This window comes from Glycine max, chromosome 14, assembly GCF_000004515.6.
Source record: "Glycine max cultivar Williams 82 chromosome 14, Glycine_max_v4.0, whole genome shotgun sequence".
In the NCBI taxonomy this organism is placed as follows: domain Eukaryota; kingdom Viridiplantae; phylum Streptophyta; class Magnoliopsida; order Fabales; family Fabaceae; genus Glycine; species Glycine max.
This window is the reverse complement of record NC_038250.2, coordinates 4,742,779-4,761,687: the sequence shown is the minus strand read 5'-3', so window position 1 is coordinate 4,761,687 and position 18,909 is coordinate 4,742,779. Positions and strand designations below refer to the sequence as shown.

The 18,909-nt window shown below is 30.7% G+C and overlaps 2 protein-coding genes across 2 annotated transcripts; one reads left to right on the top strand and one right to left on the bottom strand.

Annotated features, from left to right (window-relative positions):
- Positions 1 to 393: 393 nt before the first annotated feature.
- Positions 394 to 7,247, top strand: LOC100775886 (cytochrome P450 90A1). Its single transcript, XM_003545184.5, has 8 exons — positions 394 to 1,280; positions 2,480 to 2,629; positions 2,878 to 3,123; positions 5,509 to 5,598; positions 5,730 to 5,808; positions 5,914 to 6,020; positions 6,363 to 6,493; positions 6,816 to 7,247. Exons 1-8 carry the CDS (start codon positions 762 to 764, stop codon positions 6,928 to 6,930), a joined length of 1,437 nt encoding a protein of 478 aa, XP_003545232.1. The 5' UTR covers positions 394 to 761; the 3' UTR covers positions 6,931 to 7,247.
- A 734-nt stretch (positions 7,248 to 7,981) lies between these two features.
- Positions 7,982 to 11,862, bottom strand: LOC100806343 (uncharacterized). Its single transcript, XM_003544046.5, has 4 exons — positions 11,478 to 11,862; positions 10,796 to 11,082; positions 8,510 to 8,701; positions 7,982 to 8,214 (listed from the first exon to the last, which is right to left on the bottom strand). Exons 1-3 carry the CDS (start codon positions 11,734 to 11,736, stop codon positions 8,645 to 8,647), a joined length of 603 nt encoding a protein of 200 aa, XP_003544094.1. The 5' UTR covers positions 11,737 to 11,862; the 3' UTR covers positions 7,982 to 8,214; positions 8,510 to 8,644.
- Between the last annotated feature and the right edge of the window lie 7,047 nt (positions 11,863 to 18,909).

Sequence of the window (18,909 nt, the reverse complement as noted above, 5' to 3'; positions counted from 1 at the left end):
TCCACCTAAAACTTACCATCTATTGTTATTAGATTTGTCCAATGTTAAATTTACAAAATATATATCTTATTTTTCCATCAATGATGTCTTGCATATCATTACAAAAGTATATTAACAAAAAAAAAATATTTTTTATTATGATATTAGTATGATATTGTTTCTATCCTAAACAATGATTAATCTTTATTGAGGTTAAGATGATTAGTACATATAAAGTAAGTATTTTGTTTCAATATAATTCGTTATACATCCGGTAACTAACCAAGATTGAACCCTTAACTATTTAATTTAGAGAAATAAATTATTACCACTTCACTTCACTTATGCTAATCGTAATTGAGTTATTAACAAAAACATGTTTAAACCATTTTACTAATTTTGAAAGAAAGAAAGAAAGAAAAGTTCCAAAGGTGCCCCAGCCCAGCCCAGGAAAAGCAAAGTCTTATCCTGACAGAAAGATTAGTAGAGCAAAGAACAAAAGTGGTCAGATACCAAAATATCCGGCATTTATTTCCTTCCCAAGTGAGTATTCTCTTTCTCTCCTTTCAGATTCTCTCACCAGATAGTCATAGATACCCCCCGTGTGCTCCCTCTTCCCCCTCCATTAATGTTCCCTCCTCGATTTTCCAATCCATCTCTCTCTCTCTCTCTCTACCCTAATCTCCTTCTCCCCACTTCCTCTATATAATACACACCATACAACATAACATTCGTATATACACACAGTACCAACCACTCTTTTTACTTGATTTACTTCCTCCATGGCATCTTTCATCATCATACCACTCCTCCTTCTTTTCATCTCCGCCGTCCATCTCTTCCTCCACCGCCGGTCCCGCTGCCGGCGCCTCCGCCTACCGCCGGGGACGCTCGGACTCCCCTTTGTTGGTGAAACCTTACAGCTCATATCAGCTTATAAAAGTGACAACCCGGAACCCTTCATGGACCAGCGCGTGAAACGCTACGGTCCAATCTTCACCACCCACGTGTTCGGCGAACCCACCGTTTTCTCGGCCGACCCGGAAACGAACCGGTTCATTTTGTTGAACGAAGGGAAATTGTTCGAATGTAGCTATCCCGGTTCGATATCGAACCTCCTCGGGAAACACTCTCTGCTCCTCATGAAGGGCTCTCTCCACAAGAGAATGCACTCCCTCACCATGAGCTTCGCCAACTCCTCCATCATCAAAGACCATTTATTGGTCGACATAGACCGCCTCATCCGGCTCAATCTGGATTCCTGGTCCGACCGGATTCTTCTGATGGAAGAAGCCAAGAAGGTTAGCTCGTTAAATTCATTTTCATTCTATTTCAATAATCTTTCTTTTTTATCGAATATCAGTTAGTTTTGTTATTAGAAGAGATCGAATCTGCACTCTTTTCTTCTTTTACTTCTCTCTTAACCATTCAATTCATCTTATATCTTTATTTCAATAATCTCTTTATTATAAGTGCATGAATCAATGAATCAATTGATGCTAGTATCAAATATGAGTTTATTCCAACTTAGTTAATAATATTCTTAACCCGTACAAAATACTCAGAGAAAGTGTTTTAATGCATGTAACACAGTTATATGTACAATACTACTTGTACTTTCCTTGTGATATTTTGTGAAAATAACTTATATGAAAATAGTTTAATGCTATTGGGAATAAATTTGAGTTAACTTTCCCAAAAAATCGAATAACTGAGTCAAATATGCCGTGGATCGCTCGAGTTGAACTCACTTGCCATCATGATAATGAACGTGAATCATATTGTGGAGGTGATGTGGTGGTGGACCAGTTGTTTGCGCCTCATAATATTTATCTGGATTTTGTTTGTTTTGTTTATTTAGTTCAAAGTTCATCAGGGGTGTTGTGTCTGTATTTTTCTCCCTTTTGGTTCTAACTTCGTATTTTATTCGATTATTTTTAGGTTGATTGGTGCTGAAAAGTTCGATTAGTTAATAGTTTATGGATGATGTTTAGCATGTGAGTGTGATTTGCGTGATGGAAATGTAACTGGAGTTGGTGACTCAGATTCCATGGTTTAAGTATAATGTGTCCAATTCCATGCGTACGAGGCCCCACGTTAACTACAATGGGTTTATGGCGGCAAAAGAATAATAATCATTCCCTATATTAACTATAGCTTCGCATGCACATGTATGATTTTGTTCTTCATGTGACATTATTTGTATATGTTATGGTTTTGTGTATGGGCACACATATATCGTTGATTAAAAATATATTATCATTTTTATTATTTAAAATATTATAACATGATTAGCTCATATATGTCTTATTAACTTCATATTTTAAATAACATTCTCACACTTTTTCCTTAAAAATGATACAAAAGAAAATTTTCCTTTTGTAATATGCTTTAATCCTGTCTGCTTCTTTTCTTCCTCTAAATTTAAAATTATCATGATGATGGTAATATTAAGAATGTTTGATTTTACTAAATTTTTGCTTTGGTGGGTTGCTTGCAGATAACGTTTGAGTTGACAGTGAAGCAGCTGATGAGCTTTGATCCAGGTGAATGGACTGAGACTCTAAGGAAAGAGTACGTGCTTGTGATTGAAGGATTTTTCTCAGTCCCTTTGCCTCTCTTCTCAAGTACCTACCGTAGAGCCATTAAGGTGCATGCTCTTTAATTTCTCTTTTAATTTGTTTTTCTCCACTCATTTGTTATTATATATGATTTTTTTTAATAAAGTCATATAATAACAAATAAATAGATAACGTTGAAATATTTCTGTAAGTACTTATGAACTTTGAGACTTGCCTTCATCCTCGTGAGTCTCCAAAATTCAATTTTCCTATACTTTTTTGGTAAAAATAAAATAAAAATACATGTTATGAAATGTTTATATAATTATATATGTAGGCTAGGACGAAGGTGGCAGAGGCATTAACATTGGTAGTGAGGGAGAGAAGAAAAGAAAGCGTAATGGGGGAGAAAAAGAATGACATGCTGGGGGCATTGTTGGCCTCCGGCTACCACTTTTCCGACGAGGAAATAGTCGATTTTATGTTGGCTTTGCTCGTCGCCGGCTATGAAACCACCTCTACAATAATGACTCTTGCCGTCAAGTTCCTCACCGAGACTCCTCTAGCATTGGCACAACTCAAGGTACGTCAAACATAAACATCAATTATAATTAACCACATGTATATATATACTCCCTCCAAACTTATTTATAAGGCATAAATTTGATGAGATTATATTTGTTTTTTTTTTATAAGACTTAATTTATAATATTTTTATATTAATTATTTTTAAATTATAAATATCTCTCTTAAAAGAAGAGAGAGAAAGTATTGATAAATCATAAAAAAAAGAGAAATCTTAATGAGAATGATAATTTAAAATAAATTTGAGATAAATTTGTTGTTATCAATTAAGTTAATCACTTTTTTTAATTCATCAAGTAATTAAATCTTACACAAGTTAGATAAGGATAAAATTTGAACAATGATTTTTTGATTTTCTTTCGTTTACATTCACTAAGAATCTATCAATATTTTCAATTAATTAAATCTTCTTGTTCCTGTGTGAAGGTAGGAAGTATTACTTACATATCTTTCTGATAAACTTTTATTTTAAACTTTGATATTAATTTGTTAAGGGCGAATGAATATAAATATGTATAGCTAGAGTAGTGGACCATATAGATGTAGCTCCTTGCTTAGAATTACCCCACCAGCGTGTGCATGTCCGTGTCCATGACCACCGTTCATGTGGTGTGGTCTCCTTTGAAATCTCATTTTCGTTATCTCTATACTCACCACTTCCCCCACTCTAGATTGACCTATATTTTGCCTGCCGTCACATTTTTTTATTATTTATGAATGCATAGTTAAAAGTGACAACGAAATAACTCAAATAAGTTAGTCTCTTAATATATAAATAGCTAATTTAAATTACTATTTACTGCATTAAAAAAACTTTTAGACTCAGGTTTCTTTTTAACGGTGAGAGAGGCAAGACAAAGAAAGCAAAAGATTTGATGGCTGGTTTTGTTGTTTTCCGCACGTCTTGTAGTTTTCAATTGAAATTGAAACTTGAGGTTAAAACCTGTCCCCGTAAACTTTCCAACGGGGTTAATGCGGTTGAAAACTTGCTACTCATGCATTGGCTTGGACAGAACAATCATCAATGAGAACGATGTGGTGGGTAGTTGTATACTAGTGTGGATAATTTCACCAAAGAAGCGACATTTTAAATTAATCATATTAATTTTATATTTATATATATATATATAGATATATATTTTTTTAAATTTAAAATTTAATTTTTTAAAATAATAATAATAATTTTAAAACATTTTAATGGAAAAAACTAAATATAGACATTAAGTATGTTCCTTGGTTTAGAAGAATGAAAACAAATATATACCTAAAGCATAAATAGTAGTAATATTTTTGAAGTCCAAATTTAAAATCTCAAATGTAATTACATTGAAAATTTGATTCATAAACTTTCACCATACTCAAAGTTAATAGTATTGAATAAGGAGGATTGTCTTTAAATTGTCGGCAGATTTTTATTGATATGGTGACATAACATTAATCGATCAAAGTAATTTTGATTTTTGAAACCACCTTATTATACAAACTGAGTTACATGGCGACATGGTCAAAGTTGAAAGGGACTGTACCCTAGTCAAATTCATGGAACCAACGTACAAAATTATTAGACCTGAACTGCACTGCACGCTTCGAAGTTTTGCTTCGAATTAATCATGAAAAAAATTCAGACAAAAACAACCAATCATTTAAATAGAAAAAGAGAAGAGACAAATAATTAATCTGATCATACTTTGACCGACACTTGAGGGGCTTATGCGTCATTTGACATGTACTATAGTGCAGCAAAGGCATCCGAAAGATTACCTTAAAAATCAATTCATAAGGGGGTGGTCTACCCAGCTATATAAGCACTTATTATGTTCATGAATTATCCGATGTGGGACTATTCTTAACAGACCTTGTTCTATTTTGTTGCAGCGCAACGCAGAGTTATTATGTCCCTGGTCCCCTCGTGGTTATGCTTGATTTCGAGGATCATTTATGATCCAATGCTCCAAATTAAGTGATTAGGTCCCACTGTTAGCACAGCACAGCATAGATTAGTCCCCGTCCTTCACTTTCCTCCTTGGACCTGTTTTTCGGTTGTGCAAAAGTTCAGTTTAGATTAGGAAAAATGTTTGTATTTAGCTATTGATTAAGAAATTAAAAAAATGTTTTTTAAGATATGTAAAATTATACCGCTCGTGACTTTTTTTATGATCTTCCATGAGTTTTACAATAAATATTATTTTTAGTTTCTTAATTAATGTGCTTAGTGTACTGGTTAGCAAGATGATTTGATTATTATCTTTGTGTGATTAACAGTAATTTAATTAATTGATTATTGTATTGTATTGTCAATTATTATGAAGTAGGATTGTAGGAGTACATTTCATAATCCAAGCTAGAGAGTTTGATCAGAGACTTCTTTGTGTTGTTTTGGCAGGAAGAGCATGATCAAATCAGAGCCAAGAAGAGTTGCCCAGAGGCACCACTGGAGTGGACAGATTATAAGTCAATGGCATTTACTCAATGTGTAAGAATATCTTTAAATTCTGATTCAGTAACAAAGTCACAAACAGTTTCTATTAAGTTTATCATTATTATTTAATCTTGTCCACTTTTTCCTTCCTTCCTTCCTTTTTAACTGGAATGTGCACGATATAGGTTGTGAATGAGACTTTGAGGGTGGCAAACATAATAGGTGCGATATTCAGGAGAGCAATGACAGACATCAACATAAAAGGTAATCATATCAACTATTACCAATTATATCTTTAAACAAATTAGACCATAATTTAATTTTAATATGCAACCAATGAACTAAGTTTTAATTCCTCCCATGTAATAGGTTACACTATCCCAAAGGGATGGAGGGTCGTTGCTTCATTTCGTGCGGTACATCTAAACCCTGACCATTACAAAGATGCCCGCACCTTCAATCCATGGCGATGGCAGGTAACTCTCTCTCTCTCTCTCTCTTCATTTCATAAATACTTACAGGAGAAGAAAATAAAAACAAAAAATTAAATAAAATTATGCATAAGCTAAAAATAACCTACGCATAAATAAAAAACAAACTTTTAGAGAAGTTAATATGATAGAGTTTTTACAAATTTGCTTACAGATAGACTAATTTTAACTTATGTATAAGTAAATTTTGTTTTTTCTTCTCATTTCATTCTTCTAGAAATGCTTATGAAAAAGTTTATCTAAAAAGGCTCAATGATTTCATTGCTCTATGTTCAATTTCCCTTAAATTTCTATGTATTAGTTGCTTACTTAGGACTAAAATTGCAGAGTAACTCAGAAGCAAGTAGCCCTTCGAATGTATATACCCCTTTTGGAGGAGGTCCACGTCTATGCCCTGGGTATGAGCTAGCCAGAGTGGTGCTCTCTGTCTTCCTTCACCGCATTGTCACCCGTTATAGGTACAACACAATATTAAAGTATTAGTATACTTAACTCATTTTTTACAATGTGGCTCAATCACGGATTGTCATACATGATAATATTTTTATAATGCTAAATATGTCCTTTTTTAAGTTTGTAAACCAAGATAATAAAGAGAAGTTTCTCATGTTTAAATCACATTATACTTTCTAATTTATGTTAAATTATGATATAGACTCATTATGGATATGTTTTACTTTATTTTTTTTAAACCTTATACATCTCCCTTAAGACAAGTCAAATCCATTGAGGTGCACTTCTAAGTTCTATCACTAATGTTGTCTTTCAACCTTGTGCCAGTTGGTTTCCAGCAGAAGAAGATAAGTTGGTGTTTTTCCCAACCACTAGGACTCAGAAGAGGTATCCTATCATAGTGAAGCGTAGAGAGGAGTCCAGACTAAGTAAATCGCCATGAGAGAGCACCACACAAAGAAGAGCAAAGAGATTATAGATGAGTTTAATCAGTATAATGTCTAATGTATTATTAAGCAATGAAGTTATTATATCCACTAGTTTAGCCGTTTATATTTTATTAATTTTAGGGGGTTATAGGAAGGAATGTCTTATTAGTAGACCTTGGGAAGGGATTGGAAATGAGGATGTGAAAGATCGAACCCCCTATCACCCTAATAAATCAGTTGAGCTAAATCCACCTGTGTATATGATCTTAATCAATTCCTACAAATCCTTTCACGTATATCATAATAAATCAATGGCGAAAGTATCCTGTTATGTTGGTATTCAAGTGTTTTTCAGTTCTGCATTAGAAATGAATATGAAACAGCCAAAATTTCAAATGAATATTTAGAAACAAATTAGGGGACTAAATGTAAGATATAATATAATATGGCAAATAATTATAGGCCATAAACATGAAGTCAACATACTGTGTATTGGGGGAAATATTCTGTATTAGGGGAAATATCCCTTTTTAATGTAACAAGACAACTTTAGCAGCAGTACCTGAAACCATTACAGGTGTATAAGAAAACTTCAGCAGTTTAATTCTCTCGCACATGATACTGTAAATCACTGATTGAAATACCAAGATTTACATTTAATAGTAAATTTATGTGCCGTTTATCTATTAAAATTTTTAGTTTTATAACAGTTTCTTTAAGTTTTAATTATAATTTGGTGTTAATAAATATTTGTAAGTTTAATTGTCAAGTCTAATATTTTCTTATGTTTTATATAGGTTTGTATTAAAATAAATGAGATTGGACATGAAGCCCTTGTTGACCCTTGAGTGGAGAAGAGGAAAGCCCATATTTCGAAGCCCAATAATATCATCGATTAGTATTTAAAAGAATATATTCCATTTTTCTTTTACTTATTACTTAATATTTTTTATGATACAAATTTTTAGTAATTAGTAAATCTATTTATATTTTTTAATAACATTATTATTATTATTATTATTTAAATTCTTTGAAGAACTGAATAACGGGTTAATACTACAAATAATTAATTAAATTCATACTTCCATTAAGCCTTTCGCCAGAAAAAAAAAAAGATTCATTCACTTTTTATATGTACAAGAAGATATTCAAGAGACAAAGGGGAAAATAAACTTTAGAAAAACAATGGTAAACACAAAAAATGGACCGCTTATTGAGTTAATGTAACCCTGTGGCTTTAACCTGTTTCTATCCAGTGTTAGGTGTCAAGGTTACCGACATGCATGCATTGGACAAACCTGTATATACAAGGAGAATAAGATTAGCAATTTAGGTTTTGGTTCAAAAAGTCACTGTGTATTGTACAAAATGAAAATAATACACCTTAAAAAAAAAATCAATTCTTGTGCTGTCATTGCATATTTTTATATTGTCAACAAAAAAAATATTCTTTGTGTTAATTTTTAATATAGTTATTATAAAAATTAACAAATATCATATTTGTTATTGGAGAAATACATATCTAATGTAAAATACTTTTATTTAGTAATTGGATTTAATTAAATTGATCTTAAAAGAGGGTTAATTAATTACCTCTGCATTTCATTGCCGCACCGAAGTACTAAAAATGAATAATTGACTGAAGGTGATGGCTGAAAATCTCTATGTTAGATTGATATAATTTCATCAAGCATCAATGCAGAGTAATAGACAGACTATAGAGTGGGTTCATTTGACTCTTTCTTCCTGAAGAATCTTCGAATACCCATTCTTGAAAGCTGAAATCTGCAAGCATATACAGCTTGTCAAATTTATTATGGTAATATTATATGTATATATCATTTTTCACCTTAATTTTAATATATTTTTCTTTTCGAAATAAAATGAGATATTTTCTAACATTTTTTTTTTGTTTTCGGATAGTAAGGCGCAGACAAAAATTTTAAAAAAAGGGTGCAAAAATGACCTTCCATTTCTTTGTCTTTTTTTCTATGTTCAGTTCAAATAAATATGCGTTGAATTATTTGTTTCCCATATTTTTATATTATTTTCATTTTTTTTCCTGCCGAATTTATTCTAAATTGACCAGTTTAAATATAATTATAGTTAATTTTTGTCCTACAATCGTATTTGTAATTAATTAATGAAACTATAAAATAAACTGGGTGAAGGAAGATCAATCATAATCTCTTCCCTTTTAATCAATTACAAGCTTGTAGAAACTTAATATTTTTTCTTAATTGTTACCTTGCATGTCCATTAGGACTATAATTCAAGAAAAATATTATTATTATTCTATGACTATTGAGTGCTACTAGATTAAGCATAGGTGATTAACAATTAGAAAGAGAAATGAGTTCTAGAAGAATTAGGTAACATTGGTAATCACACAGGTAAAACCAAATTTCTTAGGCTTTTCATAATTGAACTATTTTTTTATTGCCTATGCTATTGAGCATTGAGATTCTTTTAAACTTGCTTTGCTTTTCTTTTTTTTTTATTTCTTTCCTCGTTTTAATTTTAATTCATACTTCACACTTAAGTATTGTCTAAATAATTAAGGGATGGGAGATCTTACTACTTGCTACATGGGAAACAATATTGAGTCTTAAATATTCAACTTATTATTTGTTTGGAAATATCCCTGTCTAACCATACTAAAAAACGTTTAAGATGACTTTGGTGTTTTCTTTCTCACAACCAGCATTATCACAGTAATATCATAACACTGAAAAGCATCCCTACCAATGTTACAATTAAAAATAGAGAAAAATCATAAATAACAATATGTTCCCTTTTATTTAATTTAAGAATTTTTTTTAAAAAAAAATGAGAAAATTGACTTTTAAATGCAAAAAATCAAAAATTTTCATTTCTCCTATTTTCTCTTCAATTTAAATTTTAACTCTTTTTCTCTATCTCATTCTTTTTCACCTTACCAAATATTTCTCCACCCTACAAAACATAGACAAAACTCAAGAAGATTGTTTGATTTTAATGGGTATTTTATTACTTTGATAAGACCTAAAGAATGAATCGTGTCAGTCATATTTTTATATGATAACAATATGCAAAGAAAAAAGAGTATTTCTTTATAGAGGCGACTTCTACAAAAATTAGTAAATATATAAAAACAAACAATAAATACAAAATTTTCAAATAAAGATAACATGTGCAATGTATGAAATGAAATGATAATGATTTTGACCTACCACCAGCCATGCACCATTAATTAAAACAAGAAGAGAACTGTTAATTTTGATTTTTTATGAAGAAAAAGTAGAGTTGAGGTATGAAATGATGGTGATTGATAATACCTAATTTAGTTAAAATATATTAAGAGTGTAAAAATAAAATAAAATTACACTATCATCTTATTCATGTCTGAATCTCGGAGGCTCTAAAATTGAATAGTCAAAAGAGCTTAGCCAAACTCTAAAAATGTCTAGAGTGATAAAAAAGAGCAATTTCTATTTATTGAATGTGTTGAGCCTAAGATCAGAAGCTAACCCAAAGTTAAAAATCCAACTATCTCATATTCGGTTGACTTGTTTGGCTAAATGAACCACATCTAATTATATTTTGCCATATAACATTTTTATATTAACAATTGATCAAAATTAAAAATCAGAAGAAAAAAGTTGATCAAAATTAAACTATTTAAAAAATCTGAAAAAGTAACTTAACTCAATCAAGAGATAAAGGTAAAATCATTTTCAATTTCTCATGTAAAACACCTACTAATTTCAAAACTTTATACAATTATGCCATGTACGTACGAATCGATCAATTATTCACTATAAAATAAGCAAATACTATCATTTTCTTCTTTTCTATTTTGTCTTGTTATGAAGTAAAGTGGGAAGAAAAGACTCTTACAGCTTCAATGTCAATCTTGTAGACGAGAAGCTTCCTTCTTTCTCTGCAACTTGTTCTGTAGGCAACAACGACATGCCCCACTGCCAAAGCACACGACCACACGAACAGAGCTATTTGGGAACTTCTATCATACCCTGACCCTCTTCTTTCATCAACACTTGTGTTTAAGCTAAACACGTAAACAGCTTTCAAGCAAACAAACATCAAAGACATCACTGAGCACAACATGGTGACCCCCAAATAAGGTCCATGTGAAAGCCTTTGCCCATCGCAAAAACTATACACACCTACACAATACCCACCACCAATTCAAAACACAGGAAATGAGAAATTAGAGTATTGCTTTTAATCATAGTTTTAAATTGCAATTGCGGGTTTCAACACTACTATTACAACAATTGTGGACCGCTATTTAAAATCGGACTTTTAATTACAAAACTCAGATGGTCTTCATTAAGTGCTTTTAGTAGTATTTTTTAATTAGAATTAAAATTTCATCTCAATAATTCTTCTATAAATGTTTACATTAAGATCAACATCAATGATTGAGATAAAATTCCAGTTCTAATAAAAGAAGAAGAAGATATAAAAACAATCATAGAACTGTTTCTAAGTTTTTATTATGCTTATAATTCAAAAGGGTACTTAAAAATTGGAGATTTTGCTTTGTAAATGTACTTACATAAGATGACAAGTGATCGTGCCATAGATAATAGAGGTATGTCAATGAGAGAGTATCCAAAATCGTAGTTGTCAAAATGGGAGAAGAGAGAAGATGGTGAAAAAGCTGAGAGTAGAGCTGAAGGAACAAGTGCATCGGCAATAACCAAGAGAACCGGGGCAGAGAAAAGAAGCAGTGATATAACCATGGTGATCAAGAAGAACACAACCTTCACACCTCTCCACACCCTTTTGGATTTCTCTTCCTTTGAAAACCCCATTATCTTCCTAATTCCAATCCTTGACGTGCTTCAAAACTATTTTTTTGTATTTATTTACAAAATAGTGAAAGGCAAGAAGCACGTAAAAGGCAATTCACAAGAAAAAATGAAGGGAAAGGCTTAAAAGAGAGGCATGGAAGGTGCAACGTTTTTTACAGTAATTTGATTTTACTGTATAGAGGAATGCTAACGTGACATTCTCTTCTAACACTCTCCATTAAAAACTTTTTTCTATGATTAATTAGAATTTTTTAAAATTATCAATTTTAATTGACTTTGCTTCTCATTTAATATAAATAAAGAAAAAAATTATTAAATAAGAAAGAAAACCTATCAAAAGTTATGATTTTCAATCAATTATAATCACTCGAAGAAAAAGTTTTAGAAAAATGTTTTCATCATTTCTCTACTTTATATATATATATATATATATATATGAGTGACGACTACAAAAATGCTTGGAACTTTACACGCACAAAACTTTAGACTATTTCTCTCTCCCTAACGCGGCAAACATCACACCTAAACGGCTTAAACGATAATCAACTGTTTTTTCGTTTCAATTTCAATGTTGTTTTATAACTGGGAGGTTGATTCTATGTGAACCCTCTATTTCGTGGGATTTGGATCTTTGTTGAGAGGGTGACACGCGTCCCCTGTGTTGCTTAGTCAACGAGATCTAACATCGAAGAAATGAAAAGTCCATAGGGTCAAAGAGTGGGTTGTGGGTGATTTTAATTTTCTATATCTTTCTGCCCATAAGCGCGCATGGTGGAACCGAAAGATTGAACGCATGTGATCACATGCGGCATTTTTGTTTTACGAGCCATGTAAATATGATTAATTGATTTTGTTTCTTTCTGCATCATTTTTATTAATTGTACGTTAAAATATGCTTTTCGTGCATCATTTTTATTAATTGAATGTTAAAATAATTTTTTTGTTCTTATAGATATAAAAATGTTTAAAATTTGTTTTCTACAAAATTTTTAGTACATTTTTCATTATCAAAAATTAAAATGTATTATTTTTAATCTAAGCACTTAATTATGATAAATATAAATATATAATGATGTCTTTTGCATAAGTTATACATGTAAATTTTATATTTTTTTTATATCAATTGCATATATAATTGATGTAAAAAATCAATACAGATAGATTTGGATGTTTAAATCATGTTTTGATCAAATAATGACACATTTAAATTTTATGGGAATAAAAAATATACAGAAAATTTTATAATGAATTTTGAATATTTTTATATTTATAAGAAAAAATATTTTTTATTTTTAATTGTCAGCTACGGCATTGCTTCCTGCTGCATAATTGAATTCACCAATTCTAGCAAAATGCCAAAATATATAGAACTCTCAAAATTAACTTAACATGAGTTAATGTCCTTGTTGGTGGGCTAGGATAATTCTTCCAATAGACTTGCAAAATCATGATTCGCGGCAAGGGAATTTAATTTTCTGCTCAAAAGTTAGGTGGCCGGGCTTTAAAACCTCAAATATAATTAAAGGCCCGTGCGTTTTTCTTGTTCTTGTCGGAGAACACTTCTTTTTATGAGAAATAATGGTATAAGGGAGGTATCATTCTCAATACAACAGGGTTGAGGGCCAATTGCATGTTAGAAATATTAGTATAGACTCACTTAAAAGATTATCACACATATATTCAAACTGCAATTAATTTCATCCAATTGTATGTACTAAACTAGTCTTCTAGATGTTAGGTGATCTCCTTAGAAAGAGTTTCACACCATCTAGAGAATACGTACAAAATTGATTTGGAAATATTTCAAATAAAAATTATAACATTTATTTAGACTAATGAAAGTAATTTAATTTAATTTTTTTGAACTTATTTTATTAGACGTTTTATAATTTTGACCAAAACATTTCCTTTAAACTTATTTTAGTAATTTTTGTAATGAAATATATAACTTAGCATTACAAAATTAAATCATGCTCTCTAATGCAACCTTAAACCACTATTAGTCAATATTGCATCTGTTGGGTATCAGATTAATAAAATAATATCTCACAACTAAAATAAGATATAAGAAAAATAAAAAATGACACACAATATTTTAACAGGAAAAATCATCAACAAATAAGAAAAAAAATCACAAGTAAGACTGAGAAATTGTTTCACTAAATGAAAAAGAAATTACAACCTCTCTCTTAATACAAGGAGAGAATAATTACACTCTCTTGTAATAATAGGAGACTACACTCTCTATTTTAGGAGAAACTCACTACACTTATAACTGTTTTTTCTCTCTTGAAATGGGGTGCCAAAGCACATAGCAATGCTTGCTATTTATAGGCAAAGATGGAGCTTGGTCATTCAATGCAATGACAATTTTTTCTTCTTCTAGCTAATACTTATTCGTAGCATGCGTAGAAAAAATTTACTAGCCGTTTTTTTTCTTTACTTTCTTGCCACAAAACGAGGTTGTACGATTTCACAATCTCTCACTTAAAGCTACTTTTGTGTGCTTTCAAATATTTCTCTATCTTGTCCGTTTCTCTTGCATATGTTTCTAATAGGCCAAATGAGGATTGACACCATGCAAACTTGTTTGCAATGATTGGCTTGGTCATGACATCTGCTAGGTTGTCTTTGGTGTGAATCTTTTCCATGTCTACACTTCCTTCATATACTACTTCTCTGACAAAGTGATATTGAACACCTATATGCTTTATCTTGGAATGAAAGGCTAGATTCCTTTCAATGTGTAGGGCATTCTAACTGTCACAATACACAATAGTCTTCTGCTGCTTGTGCCCAAGTTCCTTCATTAACCTTTGAAACCAAATAGCTTCCTTGCAAGCTTCGGTAGTTGCCATGCATGCACTCAGCTTCTATAGTAGACAAAGCTACAAATAACTTGGATAACCAGCTCATTTCCCTTTTTGCAAGTGTAAACACATAGTTAGTAGTAGATTTTCTTTTATCAAGATCACCTGCAAAATATGAATCGACCCTGACAATAAATTCCAATCCTTCAAAACATAATGCAACACTTGAGGTGCCTTCGATGTATCTAAGGATCCTCTTCACAACACTTCAATTCTCTCTACTAGGATCTTCCATGAACCTACTAATCACTCGTGCAATGTCTGGTCTAGTACAAATCATGGTGTACATAAGGCTTCCCATCACTAATGCATATGGTACTAAAGACATTTCCATCCTCTCCGCTTCACTACTAGGACTCATACTTGAGGATAACTTATAATTGACATGAAGTGGGTTAGAAATTGAATTACAATCTTGCATGTTGAAGCATTGCAAAACTTTTAGTAAGTAATTCTTTTTGAGAATGTCAAACCTTGGTGTCTTTTTTTGTCTCAGTAAATTTGTATCCCTAAAATCTTGTATGCAAGTCCCAAGTCCTTCATATCAAACTTCCTTGTCAATTGTGCCTTTAACTCTTGGATTCGATCTTTGTTGGGGCCAACCACCAACAACATCGTCGACATAATATACAAATGTTATTGATTAGAGTAAGATATATAACATTGGGATGATTCAAATGTAAAATCCCACAATTTTATGATTTAATTCCCTTTAAGTGATTCAAATTGTATTGAAGACAAGGTAAAATAATTTTTAAAACGTGATTTAAATATCAAAATTATAAAGATCTTAGGATTTTATGATTTTGTTGTAAAATCCTATTATTTGATTTACAATTTTATCTCGTTCCTCGTTTAAGATAAAATCTCAATTTTAACTACCTTGATTTTTTTTTATCATTTCCAATTATTTACAAATGCAATCAATTAAGTTATTTAAGAAAAACATGTCAATATGATGTGTTATGATTGATAGATAACCTTATCTTTTAAGCATGTGATTATATGTTTAATTCCTGATTAGTGTGTATGAAAAAACATCTTTTAAAAAATGTCAACCACTTATATGGATCTCAATATCTAAGAGAATTAGTCCTTAACTTTTAACAAAAAATACCTCATAAGTATTATCAAAATAAGAAAGATTAAAGACCTCAAACAAAAAAAAAATCATTAAATCTCATGGTGGGTGTCACAATGTCCCAAATGATATATGGAGATCTTTAAATTAAGATCAACTCCAAAGACCTAAAGTGTCGCATTCATTTGAGTTTTTTAGCTTCGTTTCTTTCCTATGGTATGCATATATACAAGTACAGTATGAAGATTATATTTTGAAGTTTGTGGATACCCTTCAAGCTCCAAGTTCTCTTTCCGAGCACCTACTCTCATTTTCATACTACCAAGCCCCCTACTTCCCATAATTGCCAAGTCAACATAAGTTCGAGCTCTAAATCTGAGTATTTCATTGGCCACTGTACCCAGATTATATCCGGAGAATACACAACTGTTCAATCTTGAATCAAGCAAGGGAAAGGGCCTAAAATCCTCATCTACAATGGTCACCATGGTATCAATGGATTGTGCCTGAACTTCATTATTAGATTTTATACTGGGCCATATCCAAGTATAGACATGAATATGCTTGTTCATAATCATACGAGCATTTTAAAAATAAAAATAAAAAACTAATATTTTTTCATTAAAATATTGGACATTACAATAAAATACATATACATTAAGACACTATGAATTTTTAAAATTTTATTTTTTAATTTTGTAATTAATAATTATTACTTCATGTTTTTTTAACTGGATTCCTTGATAAGAAAAAAAATCAAGTCTTACTTGATGTATTTATATAACATTGTTGATTAGGACAAGTATGCTATTATTTACAAGAGATATATGAATCACTTTCTAGAAAACGAAAACATAAGATAAGGCATGGCCATATTTCATGAAATGCGCCTTGACCAAAAGCAAAAGATTTGATAAAATGTCAATAATAAAATACTACAACTATGAAGGATCTTGTAGTTCAAAAACTTGTTTCGTATAGATGATTATTGTAAGAGAGAAGGAACCAGCATTTGAAAAATTTAGATGCCTTTCATATCTGCTAGGAGTTTTCCTTCCAGACCAAATGTTCATTTGGTCAAATGATCCAATAAATTTATTAATTAAAAACCTTGCTTTAAGTTAATCACGCACACGCATGTGCATGCACGTATAGAAGAAGAGATAGGTATTTTTTTTATAAACATTAAATTTTATTGATCTAACTATTAATATGAAAAAATACAATAAGTAAAGTATATAAAGTTTTATATAATTTAGATTTATTTAATATTTAATTAATCAAGTTTATTTTTTTACTACCGAGTAATTAAATTAATTGACATAAAATTATTTCAATTTAATTATGAGCTTCAAACGAGTTCGAATTTTAAACACACATTTACATTAAATATTTATAAGAAGAATTTTATTGACATAATAATTATATGTGGTTCAAAGAAAGATTGCCTTATAAAAAATAATCGTGGTGTTAAAAAAAAATTAACTCCATTTTTTATATAAAAAATCAAGTTTATTTTAACCATACTATATTTTCCAAAAATATAAATAAATAATTATAAGATAACATATCATTTTTATTTTATCTAAAATTTGACAGATAAAAATATATGATTTAATGATTCAACTTACAATTTTTTTAAATTTTATAAAAGAGTTATAAAGAAAAGTAAATTTTAATTACTTACTCCTCTTGAAATAAGAAATGAAAGGTTGCATAATTTTCTACAGAACAAGTTTATTGGGCAGGGTCTTTCTATTAAGTAAAAAGAAGAAATAAGACAAATGCTAATAAAAAAGATAAATAAAAATAAGTGAGAATAAAGTAAAAATTAAATGTGTTTGATCGATAGAAACATAAAATAAAAAAGAAAAAAAAAACAAAAATTAAAATAAGAAGAAATAGCGTGGAAATGAATAGTGAGACACACTTACTTTTTAATTCCCTCTTTTTTATTTTTCTATCATATCAAACAAATCCAATTTTATCCATCTCACCCTTATTTTCACCCCCTCTCCCCTATTTCCAAGCAAACAAACAGCCCTTAAGTATGTTACAAAGGAGACGTTTAACCTTATTCAAAGTAAAAACTTCTATGTGATGGGACTATCTTTTTCATTGGAGAATAAGTCTCAATTTGAGATTCAATATTGAAAGAAATCAGGCATATATCACCTGAACCAACCACCGATTGTTACCTTCTGAAACGTTAACATCAATGCATAAAATTCAATACCATATGAAATTCCTTCAAAGTTCAAACACTTAAATTTGAAATTTCTTTCCAAACTAACTTCCAGTCTATTCATACTGATGGATGGCCAAGATTTAACAGAATCAAAATGGTGAATAACCTAATTAATGATTTTTTCAACTTTCTAATGAATGAATAACAAACATGCAAAATTTCCATCGATCCCTGTTTTAAAATACACTATGTGAAGCACTACCTCAAAAATCCTCTCCCTAGGGGTTTGGAGGGGTAGAATTGAAGAAGAGAGCTGAGAGTTGAGATTGTAAAAGAAAGAGGGTGAATTTGAGCATAAATTCAATAGCTCTCTGGCAGAGTTTAGAGTCGTTGACATGAATCATATGTACCTGATTCTTCTTGTTATAAATCAACTTGTATCTCGAGGGATTAGTATTGGCTTTCGGCCGAAGAATACCCTGCTTCACCCAAAAAATAAATCAACTTGTTCCGATGGTACTTGGCACTCGCCCTCATTGCAACTTGAGCTGAAAGTTTCCCCCAGCAGGATCACAAATATCATTGGTATAATAACATTATGCCCTCGTTTAATGTATTTAACTGATAAAATTATGTTAAAATATGGCTCAGTTATTGTTGTTGGTATTACCTTGTTGTGTTGGGAAGATAAAATTTCTTGTCCCTTAGATGTACACAAGAGTTTGTGTTGAATATGCGCAAGATGGGTTGAAAATGGAGCAAATTAATCTGATTATCGCATGAGATGCATTATATGATCTCAAATTCTCATAATTATACAATGAAATTAAGTCGGTCATAACAGTGGGAAATACAGAAAAAATTTAAAATGGTCATTTAGATGGAACATATTATAAGAAAAAGCTATCCATCATCCCATTATAAAGATGAGAATCCGGTAAAGGCAGTGGAATATGAATAATGTTAGTATAGTGGAGTTTGACTATAGGATATATAACGCATAACCAACAGAACCATATCAATTACAATTACAA